Source organism: Meleagris gallopavo, chromosome 10, assembly GCF_905368555.1.
Source record: "Meleagris gallopavo chromosome 10, MGAL_WU_HG_1.1, whole genome shotgun sequence".
Taxonomy (NCBI): Eukaryota; Metazoa; Chordata; class Aves; order Galliformes; family Phasianidae; genus Meleagris; species Meleagris gallopavo.
This window is the reverse complement of record NC_139413.1, coordinates 16,193,626-16,217,505: the sequence shown is the minus strand read 5'-3', so window position 1 is coordinate 16,217,505 and position 23,880 is coordinate 16,193,626. Positions and strand designations below refer to the sequence as shown.

The following is a 23,880-nucleotide window of genomic DNA, read 5'->3' as shown; positions in this document are numbered from 1 at the left end:
AACATAATTTGGCCAAGAAACTGTTGTGCTTTTCAACCTTAGGACAATATCATGTGACGATTTAGTTCAATTTCTAAATCAGTTATAACCACAATTACTTTACTAATTAGTAAATTAGTATTACTAATTACTAATTAGTATTGCTTAAAATACTTTTGCAAAAGGCCTTTGGAGCAGCTTTAGTTTCTGCTGGGAAAGAGTTGTGTTTTCAGAGTAGATTCTGAGTTTTGCCAATATGATGACTTTTCAAAAAACAAACAAAAAAAAACCCACCCTGCACGTTTGTATGGCCTCCAGCTTGAGGTTTCAGACTCTTGATTATGAAATTTTCTTCAACTTGCAGCCTACAAAGTGATTAGATGACCAATTTTCTTTGGCAGTAAAACTGTCTTGAACAATTCCTGTGTTGATCACCCCTGCTGTTCTGCTTCACGCTGCAGCTTGCTGAAATAGCTGTTCTGAGGATTGTTCAGAAGTCACTGAAGTCATCTGGGTTACACCTTAGCTTCCTCTCCTGGCTTTCCTGTTTAACCCATTAATTTCAGAGACTTATTTGCCCTTGTGTTGTACTGACACAGGTGGGAGGAGGGAGGTGTAGAAGAAGAGAAACAAGTGAGTCACCAAAAGTTGTCCCATTTTTTTTGTTTCTACTGTGATTAAAATGGTATTTAGTTCTGTTAAATATGATTATTCTTGTCATCACCAGAGCACAATCTATTTTGATCAAAAGTTGGCAAAGGCTCACCAGCTTTCCTGCTTATATTTTTAAACATTCTAGAGTGTGCTCAAGTATTTTTTAGGACAAATAAAACTGGAAGATGACTAATATGTAGACAGTGATTTTAGATACAAAATGTGTGTAGGGAGTGAGAGGAGGAAGAGAAGAGACACGCAAGACTGTGTTGTGTACAGTGTGCATGTAAAGGGACATGGGGGAGCCTGATGCTGAAAGCAGCCTAAATGATGCAGTAGGACCGGAGGTGTAAGCATTGTGAGTTTAATATAATCTTTGACAAGAAAGTTAAGAATCTCTTGCATCTGCTTTTTCAGCAGCTGAGTGAGTTTTCCACTTAGTGGCAAAGATACTGATTTTCTGCAGGGTTGTTGTTTTTTGTTTTTTTGCTTGTCGTTTGTTTTCATTTAAAGCAAAAATCAAGTCTGGTCTTTATTACACAGGATAACTTGAGGTAGTTCTGCCTTTCTTTGTGTGAAAACAAACAGAAAATAGTGGTTGGCACAGTTACATTCAGAACATGTTAATTTTCTCCACCAACTAAATTGACTCATTCATTTCCACTAATACATACAAACTTGTTTGTTCCACTGCCTGTCTGCTAGGTGAGAGGACTAGCCCAAAAATGCAGGGGCTGGGAAACCAGGAGAGCAGTCACTGTTCAGTATGGAAAGTGCTTAAATACATGCCATTTTCATACAGCCCTTCAGGCATGGTTCAGAGAAGCTGAGAAGCAAAGAAAGTCTGATCCTGAGATTCTGCTTGTTACTTGTGCAGCACATGAGTGATTTATAGAATCTGACTGCAAGTTGTGAAATGAGTGAATAGGGAACAGGTATGACAGAATCAGAATTTCTCTCAGATGATGTGTCATTGTTTGAATGAACTGAAGAGGGAAAGATTTTATTTCTTTTTGGATACACATTTAATTGAGGAGGTGACATCTAGTGGGTTTGGGGAAAATGTGTTCTGTAGCTGCAGGAGATGGGATATATTCAGTATTACAGGCATAAGGTACAGTAGTGGCAGTTTTCTGAGAATCACAGTAGTAGTAAGTAAGAAGAAGGAATATGCAAGATATTCTCCAACCTGAACGTCATAAAGTAAGCTGTCTTCCATTTGTTCCGAGATTTTCCTTTAGTTATTAAGTGAATTCTGTTTATGTATACATACTTCAGTAAAAAGAAGCTGTAAATATTAGAATACTCTTATGACTAGATATTTGCTTGCTTAAGTTGTAAAAATGTGAAGCACCGAATTTATATCTGTTTGTAGGTTGTCTATCACAGCTATTTAAATTTTGTTGTCCCTTTTTAAATGCCATCATCACTAAGTCCTTCAGTAGAAATACTGGGCAGAAGGACTTCTTAATAGTAACAGCATCTAATTCTAAACACAGTATTTTGATACTTCACATGACAGCCATCTAAGTTATGAACTGTCTAATGCTGTGACAATTAAGCTGTGTTTAGACCACAAAACCAAGCAGTAAGAGCAGACAGCTATAATATATGAGTACTGTTTCTGTTTGTGGTTTAAGAATCATCTCCTATCAAAGGGCACTGAGAAGTTGTTGCTACAGCAGACAATTAAATACAATTCATATTACCTCTGTCAAAATAAAGAAGGAAACAGAAACCTTCCAAAGAGAAACAGATGTTAGCAACACCTGCAGTTTAATCTTTAATGAGAGAATATACTCTGCCCTCTCGTGTAATAACAGGAAAAAAAAATGCAGTGCTGATTTTTGTTCTACTGCTCTTGATGTACAGAGCACAAATAGGGGGATTTCCTATCTGCTCATGTTCTTGGAGCATGAGTTAAGATGCGATGGCGATGGGTCATTGAGGAAGCATGAGTCCCAAAGTAATGCCTCCTGTTTTATTAGGTAGGCTCATGACATCAGTCGGATGTTGGTGGAATAGAAGCAGAGGCTGAATCCTCCCACCAATACCCCATTGTATGCTGTTGCTATGTGACAGATGGCAGCAGAGGGGCAATCTGACAAAATAGAGTCTGATGTGGAAGTGTGGATGAAGCAAAGGGGTATCACTGATTCCTCCATGTGGAAAAAATGGCACCCATTGACATTCATCACTGCTTGCTGAATGTATATGGACACCAAACAGTAGATGTGAGCACAATCATGTGGTGTGAGGTGTGTTTCAGCAGTGGTGGCAGCAACAGTGGTCACCTCCACTGGTGCAGATTGTTACGAGCATGCCATGCAGGTTCTTCATTGCTGGTGAAAATGCACAGCTAATCGTGGTGTCTGTGTTGAAAAACAGCGGCTTGTAGCTGAGAATGTTCTCTATTAAATAGTGTTCTTATGCTCTTTGTACCTGGTGTACTTTCCATGGAAATAAATAGGAGGCATTGCTTTTGTGACCTACATAATATATAATAGTTACAGATTGTAACATTAATATTTTGTATAGTTATATGAAATATTATAAAAAATCTTCACAAGAATTTGGATAGAAACCAGGACCAGCATGGCAGAAATCAGAGATCAGCCTCCTTTTTTGCAGTATCATAGATGCAGTGGCCAGTTATTCTAGTGACATCTTAAAATTTACCTTTTCTTTTTCTTTTTCTTTTTTTAAGCCAAAGTGACCAAAATAAGGATGTTTCCATATAAGAGATCTGCTTTATTCACTATATTTTTTTAAAATGGTCATATTCCTGTGTATATTCTTTCCATTGTTCATTTACACCTCAGACAATATGGACAATATTACTGTTCAATACAGCAGTAATTTTCATCAGAAAATAAAGCTATACATATAACCTCCTTGAAAACAAGCCTTAGTATTGGCATTCTAGTAGTGATGGAGAAGAGATTGATATTGCACAGTTTCTTTGTCTGCTTACGAATAGGGCACAAAATGGGATGTGTATGTTCAAATTTGAATATCTGAGACTGTTTCATTAACTGTCTGCTTTCCGTGGCGTTATTTGTACCAGTATTGTGCGTTTGAGCTAATAATTTGTCTGAATTCAGTGAATTTTTTTTAGCCTTCTAAAAGGCATTTTTGAGGGTTGATTTGTTTGTTTTTTCACTTTAAGGAAGTTTAAAAGGTTTTTACAGTGAGATCAGATATTCTGGTGTTCTGTCAGAAAACAGAAGTAAAAAAAGTTCCATTAAGTGAGGTTCCATGATATATTATTACTTGGTTATTTATTAACAAAGAGTCTAGTTTGAACAAATTAGTTTATGAGTACCAAGACAGTTTGTCTTAATTTGGTGTTTCTGTTTTAGTACATGTGGCAACATAAAAAAAAGTGGATATCATCTTCATTAGATGAATATTTTCTGTTCTTTCCTTTAAGTGGAAGCATTACAAGCATTATTATTTTCACCAGAAGAAAATGTGTTGAATTGGAGTTGTGCTTTTCTTGCAAACAGGTGTTTGTGAACTGTGTCTCTTTCTGTTTTATGTTGTGTCCTCTAAAATTAAGTGGTCAAATGATTTGCACCCTTAGGAGATAGGTTTCTTTTGCTGCCCCTTCTTGCTATTCCATTTGTGATATTGTGAGTTGGGCACATGTTTAATGATACTGAAGGACAGAAATGAAACTTTTCTTGGTAATAAAAATCAAAAATTCCTCCCACACCAAAACTCAAACCAATGGAAGGAATGTTTCAAATCCAAGCACAGGCATTGGGCAGAGCTGTAGGGCTGGAGGAGTGTACCTGCACCACCTGGAGGGGAGAGTTCGGACAGCAGAATGAAAAGCATAGCCAGGCAGCCTCAGTTATAGTCGGGCAAACTGTTCTGCCCAGCATGATTTTTTAGTTGCTAGAAGGATTTCCTTCCATTGTCAATGCCGGTATATGCTGTCTGTGCAGAAAGGGCTTCCGAGAATCTGTGATTACACACCACCAGGTACACACTGAGTCATTTATGTTGCCAAGTTGGTGCTTTCTTGCTGCTCAGAAAGTTTACAATTCTAATATAAATTGAGAGGCTTTTAAAATAAATTCTGGTTTATTTCTTCCAGTTCTGTCAAACCTTTATGGGTCGTAAAGAGTTGGCTTAAACTGTTAGGCTGGGGCTGTAAACTAAAGAGTGACTGTTGTGCTCTTAGAGCTCTGCTAACAATCAGAGGATTTCTTGTCTGGGTAATTTAAAATAAGCATTACTGTGGTAAGGATGAATATTTGAATATTGACGTTATTTGGTAAGGAATTGAACTTTTTTCTCTTACTTGTAGTATTCTTCATGCAATTCTTTTGGACTTCTAGATCTATTTAGCACACACACAGACATCTTTTTTTGGCGCCTTTTCCCTCAAAGCTATCTTTCCATTTCATTCTATTTGAGCCAGATACGTTTTGTGTCTCCATGAAATTTTTGTTCAAATCGAAACATTTTCTTCATTATTATTATTATTATTATTGTATAAATTGTATATATCCCAAACAATTTTCTATTTAAAATTCCATATGAAAGATACTTGATCTGGTATGTCACCAAAGCACAGCAATACAACACAGAGAATAAAATAAATCATTGTTTCCTCCTCACTTATGTTTTTACAGTTATAATCACATGGTGGAGCAAGAAAATAATTCTCTGCAATATTGCACCAATTTTATCAATTGTGTTATAAAGCATAATGTTTAGGTAGCCTTGAAATATCAAGCGTTTTGATATTATGGAGTTCCTAAGTTAGTAATTTCATATTATGAGGGCTGCCCTGAAAGTAATGCCTCCTGTTTTATTATGTTGACCCACAGTGTCAGAGGCAGATGGTAGTGGTACAGCAGTAGAGATTGAGCCTTCCCACCAATATCCCATTACGTGTTGTTGCTGTGTGACAGACGGCAGCAGAGGGGTGGTCAGACAGAATGATGTCTGACACGGAAGTGTATATGAAGCAAAGGAGTGTCATTGAATTTCTCCATACAGAAAAGCAGTCTAAAAGTCTGTCACTTCCAGAGTCACCTTCCTTCACAGCCAGTGTAACAGGTTCAAGGGAGGGATCTTCTCATGAATGATCTCTTGATCTAGATGATGCCACAAGTTGATACTTGGCTCTTAGGTTTCTTTTCTAAAAACTTTAAGATTCTGTAACCAAAAAGAGGAAAAATTGCTACTGTTGCAAGATCAGTTTTAAAAGGACAGGATGAGCAGAGTTAAACGACCTGAATGAACTGCATTTCAGCTCCCTTGCATTTATGGTATTATAAGCAAAAAATTACCATGTCCTATGTTTCTTCTCCCAAAACCTTATCCTTCCAAAGGATTTTGCTGATTTTGCTGCATAAGACATTAAGTAGTACTCACTGAGCAAGTTGTTTTTTTTCCTTATCACTTTCTGTGTATATACATCTGCCTTCTTTACTACACGTTATTCTTCTCCTTGTGAGCTTTTTGCAAAAATCATTTCAGAATATAGATGCTGTGGAAATATTCTTACAATACCCTTACACTGTCTCTTTAAATAATTTCTGTTTTACTAACAGGACTGAGATACAGAGAGATGTTTCCCTTTGTCTAGGGAGCTCTAATTTCTCAGAGAATGTACTTCATGAACTCTTCTGAAGCATTTTGGTGCTAATTGTATGGCTTTCTCTGGCAGTTACAAATGCTCGCTCTTCTCTGTGGAAAAGACACCAAATGCTCTTTGGTCATCGTATTGGGGATAGAAAAGCAGCAGTAGATGCAACTGAAAATAACATGGTCTGAGGAACTTGCCATGGAGCAGAGAGAGTTTTGGCTTTGCAAGGGCAGCATTCAGTAGCCTTCACTATCAGCGTCCTGCAGCTACGTAGAGCTGGCTGTCTTTCCACTTTCCACTACAGAGTCCTACAGAAAAATTTCCTTCAGTGCATAGTCGTGAAAAATTGTCAGAGCAGCTCAGTATGCTGTACTGCATGAGGTATGATCTGTAGAAAAAGGAATACACTGTTTTATCTGTTATAACAAATATGTAAAAGAAGCAGAGGATACTAAAACAATTATAATTCAGCCTTTCTTTTGCTTGTCAGTTGCATGTATTTGTAAACAATTTGACAACTGAGTTGACAGTTGGTTAGTTCACTATCTGAAGATGATTGAATTTCTCCTTATTGCTTATTGAGTATACAGTGAAGCTAGGATGTCATAGGGAACCTTTTCCAATGGCAGAGTTCATAGCTTGTGTATTTTTATGCTCAATTTGAAGAAAGGTACTAAAAATTTGGCAAATCTGACATTGGTTTGTTACTACCTCAAGGAAAATGTAGGCTTGTGGGAAGAGAGTAAATTCTGGTGGTAAGCTTTTGCTCACCAAAAACATTAGAACATTCTTTTGTTGAATCTCCATTGAAAGCACATCCTTCTGTGTTTTGTAAGAATAACAGAAATCTGTCCGGTGATTAAAAGTGTTCGTAGATACGATTTGGCTCTTAACTGAGGTCAAACCACAGTACTTGCTATCTTTGTATGTAGGCTCAATGTACTGAAAATCTGGGCTGTTAAACTTGGGAATCATGTGATTGTCTAAATCCTTACTTCTCAGTCGCGATGTTCCAGAAAAACAAGGCAGAGGCAATGCAATCAGGCTTAGCAGTCCTACTGCTTTTAACCATTTCTGAATTGCTGGTGGGGAAAGTATGTCTTCTAGGAAAAATCTTACCTTTTAAAAACTAGTTGATGCTATTAAGCACCTTTTATCTGAAAACTGGCAACTAAGTGCAAGTATTTATTAAGGAATTAGCTTTTTAGAAGACGTAGGCCTATAGAAATACGCAGTGTGTCCTTTTATAATTATCGGAGGTTTGTAGCAACACTTCTGGTACCTTAAACAAATGTGTATGCTGTTTTTCACCAATCATGCATTTGAATTGGCAAGTCTGTTTCACAGAGAAAGCTATACCTTATTTTTATAGCAATTAGTATATCAATTTACTTCACGTTCTTGGAGTGCTTATTAATTTTAGCTCAAAATAGATCAAATGTACCACATGTGACTGCTGTATCATAATACTGCTTATCTATTTTTAAGTCTAAATGGACTCTGGGAAAGTACTTTGCAAACTTTGGCTTCTGTTGCAGAGCAGGTTTCCTATGTATTTCTGGGTAAAGTGCCTCCTAATGGGATCGTGTGTTATCCGTTGGTCTTTCTGGCTACGTTTCAAGGCTTTTATGTTTATTAATCATAAAAAGCTGAAATAAAACGAGAGTGAATTGTGCAAATCCTCTTTAAAAATGAGAACGCCAGGGAGAGTCACTCTTCATTTCAGTCTTGAGAATGTTCTGATAACAGGAAAATTACATGTGTACTGTATGTCACAAGGTCAGAATTGCATTATGCTATTTTGTCATGTAAATGTTTTCTTGGTAAATGTAGATGAACATCAAATAAATAATTGTTGTTTCCCTTTGTGTATAAGTTTTTTGAAATTTATTTAATGTCTCAAATATCTCTATGAAAAATAGATTGACCGATGGAGAGAAAAATCTTCACCCTTCTTAGTCTGTAACCAGAGTCAGGAGAAAACAACTCAAAAGTTATGTGAAAGTTAGTATAATGGTCAATTGGGATTTCTTTTATCTCCTTAGTATGCAAGTCCAATTGTACTGTTAGGACTTTTCTAGCAGGATAGCACCTCACCAAATTATTGCCACAAAACTGAATAAATTTCTAAGGCAGTCAAAGATTTTAGCTTTCTCTAGGTTGAAGGCAGCTCTAAAGACAGATGAATCTGAGGAGACCAGATGAGGTGTTACTGGAATGGTTGGTTCCATGGTTGCATCTGAGTATGCAGTTGTTTCATACACTAATCATAGTTTGAGCAGCTTACCGGCATAAATCTGTGTAATTATCATTTGTAGTAATTCAGTCAGTCACAAAGACAAAAATGCCACCAACAGGCTGCACTGCAGAGAAGATAACAGCATTTAACAAAATATGAGAAAGTAGCATTAATGCTCTTTTCAATCCAAACTATCTCATCATTTGGGATCCAGGAGTGACACACACAATCCTAAACTGACTTGGTATTTTCATTGCTCAGCTTATGTGCCAAACAGTATTCATGCTATTCAGGTTTTTATTCTGTCTGAAATCTTGGTTACAGGTGGAGAGAGTGCACCTCAAGGTCAGAAAACATTTTTTAATATCACCCAAAGGTCAACATGCTAGTGGTGCTGTAATCAGTTTTGTAACTTAAGTATCTCAGCCAGTATCCTTAACATCACCAGGTAGAAATTAAGAATTAAGAATTAAGCAGCAAAAAAGGCTTAAGAATGAGTGTTTGATGTGTGCCCAAGGTGTGTCTGTATTCATATCCTGAGCCAGTTGCTGCTAAGTCTGAAGTAACTAGAATATTGGAAATATTCAAGTGGGTGTTTTGTCTTTCATTTATGCACAGTTGGCAGTCAGTAACTAAATTTGGTTTACGAACTGGAATGAAAAGAGCTGAGATAATGAGATTGTATTGTGTCAGTCTTGGGCTACAACCTTCTAAAATTATTGTCTAAGACAAAAGTACGGATGAATTGTATATAGGCATGGAGCATTTTAAGTTCAGGGACTGAAAAAATTATGACAGGGTTAGGTTAGATATTTTTTCACCTTATCCATGACCAGTGGTAAGACAGACTTTTTACTTGTACAGAGGAGCTTTGGCTGCTCTCTTGGACTTGTCTGTACAGCATCTTTTGCTTTTTGTCACATTTTGGGGCTGAGTTTGTTTGTTTTGTTTTGTTGGGGTTTTTTTTTTGTTTGTTTGTGTTTGTTTGAAGCTGTAGTTGGTACTTGGTATCTTCTTCATTTTTTACAGTTCTGTTGCAAAATTTTCACTGTGGCAGGGATATTCTGGTATACTCTAATATTGTATGTTCCCTCAGTTTGTATGATACTGTACGTTCCCTCAGTTGGTATTGTGTTTGTTCATGAGGTTGGCAGTTAATGACACAGAATAGGAAAATGCTTTTACTTGATGTGTTAAGAGCAGGAAGGAGAGCATAGTTTCCTTTAACTTTCATATTTCACCCAGTTACATCAGTAACTGATCTGTGTTGCTAGTGTATGTCTCGCTCTTACATTTTCATAAGACCTATTTCAGTGTTTTGAATCAACATGTTATCTTAGGAGACCCTGAATTTGGATCTACTTGGATAAAAAAACAAAACAAAACAAAACAAAAAAAAACAGACCTTGCTGAATGTGGCTTTTATATTGTTGTTGTTGTTGTTTTATTTTTTAACAACAACATTTGAATTTGAGAATGCTGATTTGAGCATATCAAACACCGAGTTCTTCTTTATTTAAATGCAAGCAGTGAAATCTATTTGAAATTTTTCCATGTTTAAACCTTAATTTAATTTTTCAGGCCACCAGTTATTTTAAATTTTACTTATAAATTTATGAAAACAGAGAAATACATGGTAGAAATTTTGGCATATTGAGCAGTCAGACTGAAATGAAAAATATTTGAACATATGGGGCAAAGTTCCATCAAAGAGCAATTTGATTGCAAAGTGATGCTTTAGGGAGAGGCAGAGGGGACATGTGAGCGTGACCCCGTTGTGCTCTGTGCAGGGTGTGATTGTGTGACCTCTCATCTTTCCACAGGAGCGTGGCTGTCGTATGGTTCTGTCCTCTTGTCTCTAGATGTGCATTCATTCCCTTGAGGGAATGAAACAAGCAAGTTAAATAAAAGCTGTCCAAATGACAAAAATACATTCCTGTTTTCAAAAGCAGTGCTTCACATATATTCATACGTAGTGTTGCTCATAACTTGGTGCTCAGAATCTTACACTGGAAATTACGAAGAGGCGTGATTTGTGTTGTTTGATAGCATTGTGAAGAATTTGTAGGCAAGGAAAAAAATGTAAAGATTCACTCTGGGTTTGTTGCCTTGTTATTTTCATATCTGTTCTAGGTGTCTTCTAGCATCTTATCAGTACTGTTAGTTATGGGTTTGTTTGAAACTACTGAAAATAATCTTTTCTTATCTGTATTTGCTGAGCTGTTGCTTTAGGTAGAACAATATTTGTACTCAGGATATCAGCTTTTCTTGCCTTTTTCTTAAGGAGAATATGTAGGTATCTATTCTTTTCCTGGAGGGAAAGAAGAAAAACTGTTTCAATGTGAGTAGCTACCAGGCTGCAAATTTTCCAGTGACCTATAAAGCTCTGCAGTTCTAGTTGAAGCTCTTTTAATTAAAGAGTAAGATGAGCTTATTTTAGGTTGGACTTGTCTTTTCTGTGTAGGCTGGGTGGAGTGTTACGGAGTAACTTAAGTTACATGCAAGTCCATGCTTGTGCAGCAAGCATAAAAGAAGGTAGAATCACATTTGGTGCTCTGTGTTTTGTTTTGAAAAATTTGCCAAGTTTGCTTTGTTCATTAATCTGTTATTTCTCAGAATTAACTGTATACAATTTTAAACCTATGGTCTCAGGGAAGGGTGGTAATGGACATTAATGATATGCTTTTGATAATGTTCTTGAATCTGATCTATTGATTTAACTTTTCGGTTAAGAGAGTGGAATATGCTACTCAGTTCCCAGAGTTTGTAAGAAGTGTTATCCTCCATAAAGCTAGAAGATAAGATACCTTCAGAGTTTAAAAGCCACGTGGTATATCTTTATTGTTTTGGAACACTGTTTTTCAAAGGGGCTGACGCTGCATATAGACTGGACCAAATGCTGATGTTGAGCATAGTTGAGTGTTACTCACACTCAACTGCAGTCACAGTTAATGTACTACAGACTACAATTACATTTATTTTGATGTTAATCAGCTCATGGTTGGAGATCTTAAAGAACATTTACCTGAAGATAATAAGAAACTATAGTTAATCTAGTAGTTTTGATGAGTGAATCTCCAGAACGATCAAAGGGACCAATTTCTAAGCTGTCAGCACAATCTGGATGTCTAATGAAGCTTCTAATATTTGTCTCGTTTTAACTAAAGAAAGAAAGGAAATTTAAAACTCTCTGAAAAGTTCTGAAAGAAATTGTATTTGGTACAGTGAAGTATTATTTTTACTTTCATGAATATAATAAGGGTTGCATTTGAGATAAGACTTACTTGAAAAGGTAATTCAAATGTATATTCCAAGCTGAGTAGAACCTAAGAGTGCATTCAGCCTGGGGTTCCCAAAGCCATTTGTCTTCAGAACTTGCACATATCTGACATCTTGTTTGCACAGAAACCTAATAGGAACTACACACAGATGCATTAGACAACATATTAGCATTGTTAACCTTTCACATATTTTCAGGAAAAGTAGGGACCAGCAGTGTTTCCAAAAGTTAAAATAACACATAATTTGCCTGATTAATCTGTTGGTATTTTTCTTCTGAGAACGTTTTCTCTACAGAGGCAAATGGACAGAAATGTGAAGGATGTGTTATTTACTTAACACATAAGCAGTTCACTTCAGGATAATTATTCATTTCGGTTTTCGTTTCTGCATAATTTGTTTCTTCTATCATAATAAGAAGGTGAGAAAGAGGGCTCAGTAAGTGCAATTGCTCAGTAAATAAATCCATTACTTTGATAGTTCACTTAAATGGATAACTGTATGGTACTATATTTCCTCTGATTTTTACTGCCCAAGACTTAAGGAATGTGAATCTTATTGTGAAAATAAGTTTAAAAATGTATGCAATGTATTGCAACTGGTACTTCATTTTGGCACTTTTCTTGAGTAGAGTTTAACTTGAGTAGAACTGGAAGAAAACCAGAATCTTCCCACGTGCCATGTGACTCCCAGAAATAACCACTCTGTGTTGAGATTGTTAGGAAGAGTTATGAGCAGCTGAGACTGGCTCTAGGTGAAACATCTTTGTTCTTCCAGGAGGAAGAAAAGTAGCCTCTGGCTAGTTAAAAAAATTTAGTTACTTTTTACTCAAAATGATACAAATAAAATAATAAATTCAAGGTAGTAAGTCTTCCTGGTCTTCTAAATGAGAGGGATTTTTGCTTCCCAGAAACTGAAGAGCCCTTGTGATGCTATCGTAAGATAGATCTTGCCTATTCAAAATAGGGAAATACGAAACAATGTTTTTTGTTATTGTGGCGATGTGAGCAGCAGCATGGATAGGATGGCTGTATCACTGCAAGATTCAGAATAGCATACACAGTTATTAGCAGGAATCCCCCACGTTGCTAAAGGCCTGTTTAGGCAAATTCTTTGTTGCCTGTGTCAGAATGCAGTCTGCAATTGAGGTGTGCACTGAAGCTGTTGGTTATTTCAGGCATGCACATTTCTGCAGCTCCAGTCTGTTTGGCAGAGATCTCTCATTTAAGAATGAAAATACTTAAGCATCTTAATTTGCCACAATTGGCAAATTCTGACCTGTGTATGTTTCCTGTGTTCAATTTGTGGTGTGTTTTTTTTTTTTCCTAGCAAGGGTTCTGTCGATCAGGAGAAAAAAAATGAAATGCCAGTGGCATTTTTTAAAAACAAATAGAATACTTGCTATTGACTAGTTACTGGATGTACTTTTTTATTTTCATCATAGTCGTAACTTAATAAGCTTATTTTGTAATTAATCTTTAGAAGGCCAGACCAAGGCTCTCTGTCAGGTAAGCTGAAATGCAGTATAAGATGCTTGATTTTGGGGAAGAGAATTACAAGTAATGGTGCATTTTATTCATATTCACTTCTAAAGTTTTTTTTTCCAAATTCTGTGTTCTTTTATGAATTCTTAATTATTATTCTTGAAATTCTATTATGTACTGTAAATATTCTGTGAAGAACAAGCAAAACAGCATCTTCACAAACTTACAGAAAGAAACAGGTATACACTTTATCATATAAAATTTCCATCTTGAATAGTGCCTTCTGCCTCCCTGTGCTTTAAACAGGTATTAGAATAAATAACAAGTTTTTGTTGCGCTCTATTTCTTTCATTCTTAGTAAGTATAAAAGTGAAAGGTCACCAGGCTGTTTCTCCTACCAGCAGTTACATCTTACTATAAAAAGTGACCTCAATTTCAAGATTCCTGTCTAAACTTTAGTTCTTTCGGCCTTTATTACAGAAAGGACAGTAATTACTGAGAAATAAAATGCCTGTTTGCTTACTGGTAGCCGGAACATTTTGTAAACAGCAACAGAGAATGTTTCTTTATAATTAATTATTTTTGGATGGTAATTGATTTCTGTTATATTCAAATACAGATGCTATTTAGGGCTATATTTAGACTAGTAATAAATAGATTCACCTTTCATAAAACCAATTGGTTATAAATTATGATTTATAAATGAATATGTGTCACAACTGGAACAAAACATCTGTGCGCTTTTTTGCTGCTTCACTAATAAAAATAGCCTGTAGTTAGCCTGTAGTTGATGGTGTGGATTATATTTATCTTCTCAAAAATCAGAGTTGTTTAATTGTTTATACAACACATGAATGATTAAGTGCTTCTAAAATTTATTGCTTAGTAGCCCAATTTTGATTTTTTACACTTGGTTTGATTCTACTTCAGCAAAGAACATTTGATTCTGCACCTAAATGCATACATGCATGAAATTTTGCAAGCCCAGTTATTAGTAATTTAAAAATACAAACAAATCCTGGTCTCTGAGCTATATTTGTGATGTCTGTATGTTAATGCATGTTTTTGCAACTAGGATTCTACTTTCTTAACACTTTCTTAACAAACTTTGATATATCTTCTTGCACATTCTGCAATCTCTAACATAGTGTCCAGCAGCATCCCCTCCACTTTTAGGGAGTGTAATGCTGGTTGTTCACTTCAGCTGATGTGGAGGTTAGTGGTAGAGGTATACTGGTTCAGTATCTCTGCTCTCCTGTAGAATATCTGACATAGAGCAAGCTAGTGGGAGAGGAGGAGCCAGAAGGTTATACAGTGGTGTCTGTAGGATAGCTGTCAGGCAGAGGAACACTGTGTCTTTCTAATACAAGTAGAGGTGTTTGTCCCTCCAAATAATGTGTCAAAATGTTTTGTACTTTAGACTACGCTTTATGAAGGCCACTATTGTGTTCTAATTTGCATTTGGTACTCTTTCACTTTATGCAAAATTGTTATTCCTCCTGATTAAGTAACTGTAAGTATTTAGCTCAAAATGGAATCTCTGGGGTTCTTTGTTGGTTTGTTTTGTTTTCCTTCAGAGAATGATCCAAAATGCAGATAAATTTCCTGAAAGAGATATTAAAATAATTGTAGTTCCTCTAGTACAGTAGAAGACAGCGATAATAGATATGGTACAGTATATGATTAGTAGAGTGCAGTTGTTACTATGTCGAGAATTTTAGTCTACAACACATTAGCCCTGGTAAGCATGTTACTACTATCCCTTCTCTCTGTTCCTTCCAGTGTCCCACACCAAGAATTAGCTTGAAACATAACCCTCCCTAGATTTCTCAGGTTTAATCATCAGTTGTTACGTTAGGCACTCTTTACATTCTTGACTGAAACATAATTTTTAATTTGTCCTGTAGAGGAGAATTCAAACACGAGCATATCTCTTGGGTTGCAAAGAAGTGGCTAACTCTGAGCTTCTGGAGCTGTTTCTGGTTGTTTGAGAGGCTGATCTTTAAAACTGTTGTTTCAAAATGAGATCTCTCAGAATTGAGTCAAGAAGTTTTTCCTTCACTCCTGTCAAATGTGTAGTAAAACATCCACATTTTTACTCTTTCTTCTAATTCAGGAACTTTATTTTACTAATGAGCTGGTTTACTAATAAGGTTTCTGCAAGTTCATTCATAAGATTTCTTGTACTGATGTAAAAGCAAATATGTCAAAGATGAAACAAAGATTACTGAAGTTCTATTACAAAGTTGTTGTGTAATCTTTATTCATATTCTGAAACTGCTTAGCAATGTGGCTGCTACTGAAGGGTGCAGACCACAAGCACCGGTGACTACATCATCTCAAAGGAAGCTGTCAGGAGAGCAAGGAGCCATGTTAGAAAGGGAGGAATATGATACTCTTTGTCACTCATGGCCATCTTTTTCAGCAAATTGGTCAGTTTTGTGGAAGATTTGACTTGTGATGAGAGAGTTCTGTCCTCTACTTAAAGAGGACTAGATTTGGAATTACAATTACAAGGTATTTGACTTCAAAATGCCACAGATATGTGCCAGTAAAAAGGAGGAAGTTTGATCTGCTGCTGTGGTATATACAAGAGGAAAATCCTGTTGACTTGGATGATGAATTTTGACAAGAAAACTGACAGAGGGACAATTTGTAGCTTACCTATAAAACTAAGATGTTAAACACAAGTAGTGTTTGACTTCTTTTTATTTTTCTCTTCTCTTTGCGTTTAGTTTGTTTTGTTGTTCGTCTTCCTTTTGTATTGTCATGGAAAAAGAGAAAGTGATATTGGTTGTCCATGCAACCTTAATTTATGCTTCCTAGTGAGAGATGAAAGTAAAAGATGTCTGCTGCAATTGAGTTTGTGTACAGCAGATGCCAGTAGAGATCTACTGAGTCAAAATAGAAATATGACCAGCATTTCCATAGCAACAACTTCCTCTTGACAGTCCTATTTATAGAAGTGCTGCAGTCCCAGCTTTGATACTGCTTACAGAGGGACTTTCTAATAGAGGGTTAATTTTTTCAAGAAAAAAATGTGCACGTGAACCTACATTAAGACTGCATGGGTGAATTTTCAGGTTTGTTCAACAGTTATCAGTTGTTTATTTTGCTGATACACATTTCAAAAAATCTCTGTTTCACAGTGGAAAGCCATTAAATCTGTAAGATATTAGCAAATAGTGCACTTCCTTTCATGAATTTAAAAAGAAATGCAAGCTAGTGACATAGCACGGGATGTACAGTGAAAATCAAAATACATCTGCTTTTTCAGGAAGCCTTTATTCTGCCTCTTTTCTACCCATAATTCTTTTTTGAAATATGAATGCCTGGCAGGAGCTAGTATGAATTGCATTTAATAGCATAATTTCTGATAAAATTCTTGTAATTTTTAGCTACTGAATGACTACCTTTGTACTTTGTTTTATTTCCTTTCCTTTTCAGCTTTATATAACTGGAAAAAGATCATATGTATTTCCTCATGCTTGTACCACAAAACACTCCAGTTTCTTTCTTTACTACATATCCTTTAACGAATTGTAGAGCTATTCAATAAATATAAAATCCTGTATTTTGAAATTCAAAATGAGACAATGAAATATTTTATCTCTTTAAAGTATGTTGGTTCTATCAACTTAATGTATAAATCAGTGGGAGAGCTGCAAAATTCAGCAAAATCCACAAGGTCTTATAAATGGAGTAATTTTATATTAACACTAACTGTGTTAATAACTGCTCATTCTTGTTAATAATAAAGTTGGACTTGAGTGGTAGGAATAACTGATGCGTATAGTGAAAGATATACTTTATCAAGCAAACTGTTTTGTAAGCAAATAAATAAACTGTCCTTAACATCTAGAGGGAAAAAAAAAAAACATTACTATTCATTTATGAGGTTTCTTTAAGTTATTTTTCCATAATTATGAACAAAGTAAATATGCCACAATATGTCTTTTTTACTTGTGGATGAAGGCCAGTGCTGAGAAGAAGAATGATTAATTTTAAATGATATTTTCTTAAGAAGTACTAGAGCATGCTTAAACAGGCAAGTGGATTCAGTTTTGTAGATAACCAGGAAAACATCAAGTTGCAGGATTAGAATTAAGACCTAAATATTAGTTGCAAGTGATCAGAAATTTCTTTTACAGCATAGGCCCGACTTTCATGACCCTGTCGGGAATATAGTTCACCGTCTTAAAAATTCCTATGTGTTTTTGATTCTAAGATATTCATAATCGGCAATGATGGGAAGATGTTCCAGTTCTGATACAGTGTGAGGGAGTTTCAGTTCTGTGGCATTGGTTCTCAGGACTAAAATAGAGACATCTTGAATGCTCTAGTTGTGCTATAGTGTTTAATATTATTCCATTTTGTACTACCTTGAAGTTCAGACATTTCACAGTAACTTTACTTGGAGAACATATTAAACATTTTTAAATTCTAATGTGTTTTTCTGTATTCAATTAAAGCCAGACTGTACATAATGGTGTTACTTCTCCATTTCTAAGTTCTTGGAGGAAAGGAGGGTGCACTTCCTTAATGGTTAATTTTAAGGCTTGATTGGTAGAGTGGACTGGCTTCCTAGAAACTGAGGAATGATGTGGTAGCAGAGATTATTAAAAAGAAATAGTCCATCTAGCTACATTATTGTTTACTCATTTTCAGTGAGAAACTGGAAGTCTGGCTGGATTATATTGCTACACTCTTTTACCTGTGGCTGAAATATGTACTCCAGAGATCACCTGCTGGGAAGCACACACTGGCTTTATGGTTTGGCCATCAGGAAAAGTGTAAATGATTATGTTGTGTTTTTCACATTACAGCACTGCAGTCCTAGTCTGTTTCTATGACCGTTCTTGTGTTGGGAGGGTACCTTAAGAAGTTTTGTTGAAACATTTATCATAGTACCATAATTTACACACATAGCGTTTATATTTGTAGCTAAATCTTTCTTAAAAAATGTGTTTCAAAATATTGCCAAGACATAGTGGCTAGAGAGAAGTGAAAATAGCATTTCTGCTGTTCTTAATGTGTCAGCATTAATTTTGGCTGTAAGGAGAAGTGAGATTTTAAAATTCTGGCAAATTCAGGTTTTCTCTTAGGTATCTTTTAATAATCCCTTGTTGATAATCTTTTTCACTTAAACCAGTTCACTGCTCTGTCTCAGAGGATCGTGATTTCTGCTCTGTTTTTGGCATCTCATTCAGGTTCCCGGGTTAGCCATTTGGGTGCATTCAAAACGCTGAACTTCAGTGGGCAGAGATGCTGTCAGGCAGCTCTCGCATATTTTTGTTTGATGCCAGAGGGTTGGTAGACTTGTGACATACATAATGTGAAGTGATGTGAATTTTGTAAGTTACCTTTTCTATGATCAGGGAAACTAACTGCGTGAAAGATACAGCTACAGCACTGTGAAACAAGGCACACAGTCAGGAGAGAGGAAAAAGACAAAATGAACACACCTCCATGACAGGTGGCTTGATTTACTGAAGAAAATAGGAAAGGTGAGAGAAATAAAGAAGTCTCTTGAAAAGATCCCCTGGATATGCAGAGACTTGCTTTGAGCTTCCTGGGGAGCATGGCTGGACTTTTCCACAGGGTCTCTTTTCAGCCCTAGAACCAGGAGGGTGAACACAGACGTGTTGATGTAAATATGTCTTAGAGTAATGCTATGCCAGCTTCCATATATCACTACTTGCACTATTATATGTCATTCTGCCTATTTGTACCCTCAGTGGGGCGGACTAATCCCCATGATCATTGCTAATTCTTTTTTTCTGGTAGTATAGCCTGGAGCCTGGGAGTCGTCGTGAAAATCAGTGCTGATCCTGAGACAAAACAGGGAAAAGCCAGGAAAGCTTAAGGTAGACAAGGACCTGTGGTGGCCTATTTAGGTCCAGTGGAAGTTGCAGCACCAGGATAATTTTATCATTGTTACAAAAGGCTTTGTCGTCCTATCTGAAACACGAGCTGTTATGAAATAGTTATGTAATGTTCAAGTATGGGTATCAGCAGACACTCGAAAACTATTTAGTGAGAAGTATGGTGATGAAAAATAAGAGAGATATCATTGACACATGTTGTCTGTAAGAGAGGAAGCATTGTGAAAAGTTACTTCAATCTTATTTAAGAATAGTCCTAAATTTTTAAGAAACCACATCCTATCCGTTCTGAAGATATACTGGGAAACCTACCCAATGTATATTTCCACTTTCACAAACACAAATATTTAGTATTACTCATTGTAAGTGTGCAAAATTACATAATTTAAATATTAATATAACATGTAACACCACTTTCAATTTATCTCCCCACTGTTCTGAGCCAATAAGAATGATGCTTTCTAGTCTTACTCTACAGTTGAAAATATTCAGATTTCTTGTGTATGAAAAATCCTCCATGTGTAATGTCACAAGACATGCACTTCAACGTAAGTAATGTTAGGAGGCAGTGGCTGTGACTTTGACTCTGACTCTGACTCCTTCCAGCTGCTTTTGGGACTGGGAGAGAGAATGAGCTACTAGGCAAGGGCCTGTCAATGTGATGTGTTCTGGTAGCTTATTATTGAAAAAGTTTAAGTAATTTGGTTAATTTTTGGAGTAGGTAGTGCCCTATATGGACAAATATCACAGAATTATAGGGGTTGAAAAGGTAATTGTAGGGGAACTCTAGAAATCATCAAGACCAGCCCCCGTGCTAATGCATACTTGTTTATATGTTACAATAGAATTCAACTTCAAAATTATTTTTATCCAAGTAGAGAGAGATAATATATTTTCAATGATAATAATTTCTTGAGTAGCTTTTGCAAGGCAACCCCTTTGCTTAGAAAATTAGCTGAAGACTTCAGATTGTTAGTGGTTAGATTACAGCTGGTTGCGTTTGCAGTGCTGGTGCATCTTCCTAAATAGGAAAGACTGCAGAATAGTCACTTTTCTTTTTTCAGGCGTGGCTGTGGTAAGTTAAAATATATATACATATCTGGCTTCTGATCTTTGCTTCTGAGCAAGTTGTTTATGGTATTTTAGTATAAAATTTACATTGTAGTGTGAAATAGGTGATGTGTTAAAAAGTAATGCAAAGAAGCTACAGCAGTTGTTGCTGGTGTTTTCTTACAGAAATTCTTTTTAATTATCAGGAAGAGACATTTTAACAGTCTAAAACACTACATGGTAGATCTTTTCTTAAAAGGAAGTAGAACAGAGCAGTGGTTAGAAAACACTGCATACAGGAAGTTAGACACATGCGTAGCTCTTAGTGCTTGTGACTCGTCCTTTCAGATATTTTCTGTTTTGACTTTCTGAAAATTGCCAGTGTGCATAGATGGCAACTCAGAAAGAGGTACCTTGTGCCCAGTGCACGGGGACAGCCACCGCACTGCAGAGACTGGAAGGTTTTGCTAATCGCCTTTTCCATAGGCATTCAAAGGGCAGTGCACATGAACTGAGAGTGGCTCTGGAAAATGAGAACCATCAGTTCTCTGAACTTGCTGTCCTATGGGACAAATCAAGTAAGTAGGACTTCTTTTTTTGTTGTTTATTTTACAGATTTTCTCTCTTCAGTGTGCAAGGCAATTGAAGAACTTCCATGTATGTAACTGAATACAATCTGAAATGTATTCTAGGGGCAATTTTACAATTCATTACCATAAGCTATTAATGTGAAGAATAAGAAATTTTATCATGCATAGGGAAGTGAGGAATGGTTTTGTGGGCTGTGTGACTGGCAGGAGAATTTGACTGGTCCTGTTCTGTTAAAGCACACGTGACTTGTTTTAGCAAGCTCTCACTCCAGTGTATACTGCTAAATTACTTCCTTTAGTTACGAATTAAATCTATAAGTTCAGCAGAAAGAGAAACCTTGTTGAAAAGTATGATGCTTAAATTTTGGACTGTGCAGACGTGGCTGCACAGATTAAATTTCAAATTATAGGGCTTTTTGTCATTTGTCATTTAATTTTGTATCGTGTCTCAGAATGGTCCATACAGTGGTAAACAGTATAAAATTGTGTTTAGTTTCAATTATGGTGTGTTAGTATAGGAATGCTGGATGTCATTAGCTTTAATTTCTTAATTACTGAACAGTTGACAATATGCATTTATATGGGCTAAAACTTTTCGTGATTGTGTGTTGGCTAATAAAAAGGGACAGTTCAGCAATAGCACAGTGTAAGTGAATTGACTTCTTTTTTTAAGCAATGCATTATTTTTCAAAGCAATTATTATCCCTGTGGTTAAATACTCATTTTAAAATGTTGCAATATGGTAATTGATGATAATTTTGTTCCAGATTTCTGGTTCATTGATAGATTTAGGATAGCACAGTTATTTCAATTGAAAATAGGCCTTATTTGAAATGCTTAACAGCAGTGTTAGCATGATGAAAATCAGCATTTGCACATATCCCTGCTTTCAGTTATGAGTATACTGCTAACAGTATATGAGCTGGGAGTGAATCTACTCTCAGAGGATAGGCAGTAAACATGGAAACAAAAAGTGTTAATGCGTCAACCTAGAATAGATTAAATCTGGGTCTCCAAAATGAGATGGAAAAGTATGGAATAGTTTAGTTGGAAAGGTAAATGATGAAAGCGCATAAATTCTGAGCTTCCGCTTCTCCAAAGTATTTTCCAATTGGTAAAAATAGATGCTTACTTCTGTTTATGTAGAAGTTCATTTTTATGTAAATAACTGTTTGGAAAAAAATAACACTGAAGCACTTCTGTTTATGTAACATGGAGGAAAAAAAATATTACTGACCTACTGACATTTGCAAATAGTGACCTGCTCATGTAAAAGTCTCTACTGTTTTTTCCCCTCTATTTAAGTCCAGCTTCCTTGTCTGACATGCTCGATGAGGAAATGGACTGTCATGTATTCGAATGATAAACATAGTGAAAAGGCCTGTTACGTGAATGCCATTTTAAGTAATTAAGCATGGCGGTGGGATGTAATTTTTCTGAGGAAAACGGCTGAATATTGGTTGATTATGTAGCTTTGGTTTCAGGGTGATATTCTGAGTATCTATCCTGAATCTTTGCTTTCAATGTGTACATTGCTAAAAAATTAAAGATATTCTTGGTAGGTATGGCCTAGATGTACGTGTCAGGATTCTGGCTTCACTACCACTATGGCACAAGGAGTGATAGAGAAGGAAGAGCAGAGGGAGGTGGCCTTTCTCTCCTTTCTCTCTGCTGCTGACTGTGCAGACTTGTAACTGTATCCCTGGGAAAATGCATCATCCCTGAAAATTCTTTGCAACATTGCAAAGGAAAAATAGAAGGGAGAAGGTTTTAGTGTTGTAGTTTTCTTCCCCCTCTCCTCCCCCCCAACAAGTCAGTGCTGTAGAATTGTGTTGGGTCACTGAATTCAGGTTGTAGATCAAATTCACAAAGTTTAATGAATAAGCAATTTTGAAATGTGATGATGTTTGTTTTAGATGGATATTTGAATATTCTTGACTCTTCTATGCACATAACAGCAAATTATGGAATTTTAAGCTTGCCTAAAATTAAATAGCAGATATTTAGCATGAATCAATTCTAAAGTGAAGGTAAAAACACTCTTGCATTCCTGACAAAAATTGCAAAAGAGCTTTTCAGATTTTTTTGTAGGTCTAGGATTGAAGTTGAATTGATTAAAAAAAGAAAATTAAAAGATTAACACCTTCTGTAATGCAGCATGGCAACAGGCCTGTTTCTGTGTATCCTTGTCTTTGTGCAAGCAGCTACTGCTGACACTCTGTGTTTACTGAAGGTGAAGGAGCTGTTTGCTGTCAAGTGGCTTCTTGCTAATGTGCTGCCAGTCAGCTACTGCTGTGGCTTAGACTACCTTGACATGTGCTCTGCAGCCTCAGGGGTTTTCAGTGATTGATTTTGAAACTTATTTAATGCCTTGATTTCATTATTTTGTTATCTATGGAACATGATATTTCTAATATATCTTGAACTCTTAGTTTATGTACAATGTTTGCTCTGAAAGTGATGCCTCCTATTTTATTGTGTTGGCCCATAGTGTCAGAGGTGGATGTTGGTGGGATGGCAGTAGAGGTCAAACCTTCCTACCAGTATCCCATTAAATGTTGCCATGTGATGGATGGCATCGGATGGACAGTCTGACAGAACGGTGTCTGACATGGAAGTGCATGTGAAGCAAAGGTGCCTCATTGAATTTCCTCCGTGAGGAATGGATGCCAAAAGGCACCGATTGATATTCATTGACCCTTGCTGAACATTTATGGAGGTCAAACAGTGGATGTGAGCATAGTGAGGTAGTAGATGGTGTGTTTCAGTAGTGGCAACAGCAATAGTGGGTACTTCTGCTTGTACAGGTTGTTAGGAGTGCAGCATGCAGGTTGTCATTTATCACTGGTGAAAGTGTGTAACTAATGATGGCGCCTATGTTGAAAAATAGTGCTTTATAGCTAAGAATTTGCTCTGTCAAGCAGTATTATTGTGCTCTTTGCATCTGTTGTAGTTTCCATGGAAATAAATAGGAGGCATTACTTTCAGAGTGACCTACATATGAAATTAATTTGTTGTGTAAAGTCTTTAGAATCCAGTAGGGACAGAGGTTGCTCTGGATACCACAGGCCTTTAAATCTATTCTAAAAAATTGGCCAAGTGCACATGTAAA

General features: G+C 36.3%; 1 protein-coding gene across 2 annotated transcripts in view; it reads left to right on the top strand.

Annotated features, from left to right (window-relative positions):
* The window catches only part of PRKACB (protein kinase cAMP-activated catalytic subunit beta), a 66,207-nt gene that overhangs the window by 11,350 nt on the left and 30,977 nt on the right, over positions 1–23,880 (top strand). The window contains exon 1 of one of the 2 annotated variants that reach the window (XM_031554860.2): positions 20,555–20,756. The exons of the other annotated variant lie outside the window; for it this stretch is intronic. Coding sequence (XP_031410720.2) covers positions 20,570–20,756 — 187 coding nt within the window. The 5' untranslated portion in view covers positions 20,555–20,569. Of the gene's footprint in view, positions 1–20,554; positions 20,757–23,880 lie in introns of those variants that run through there. 2 annotated transcript variants of the gene reach the window in all.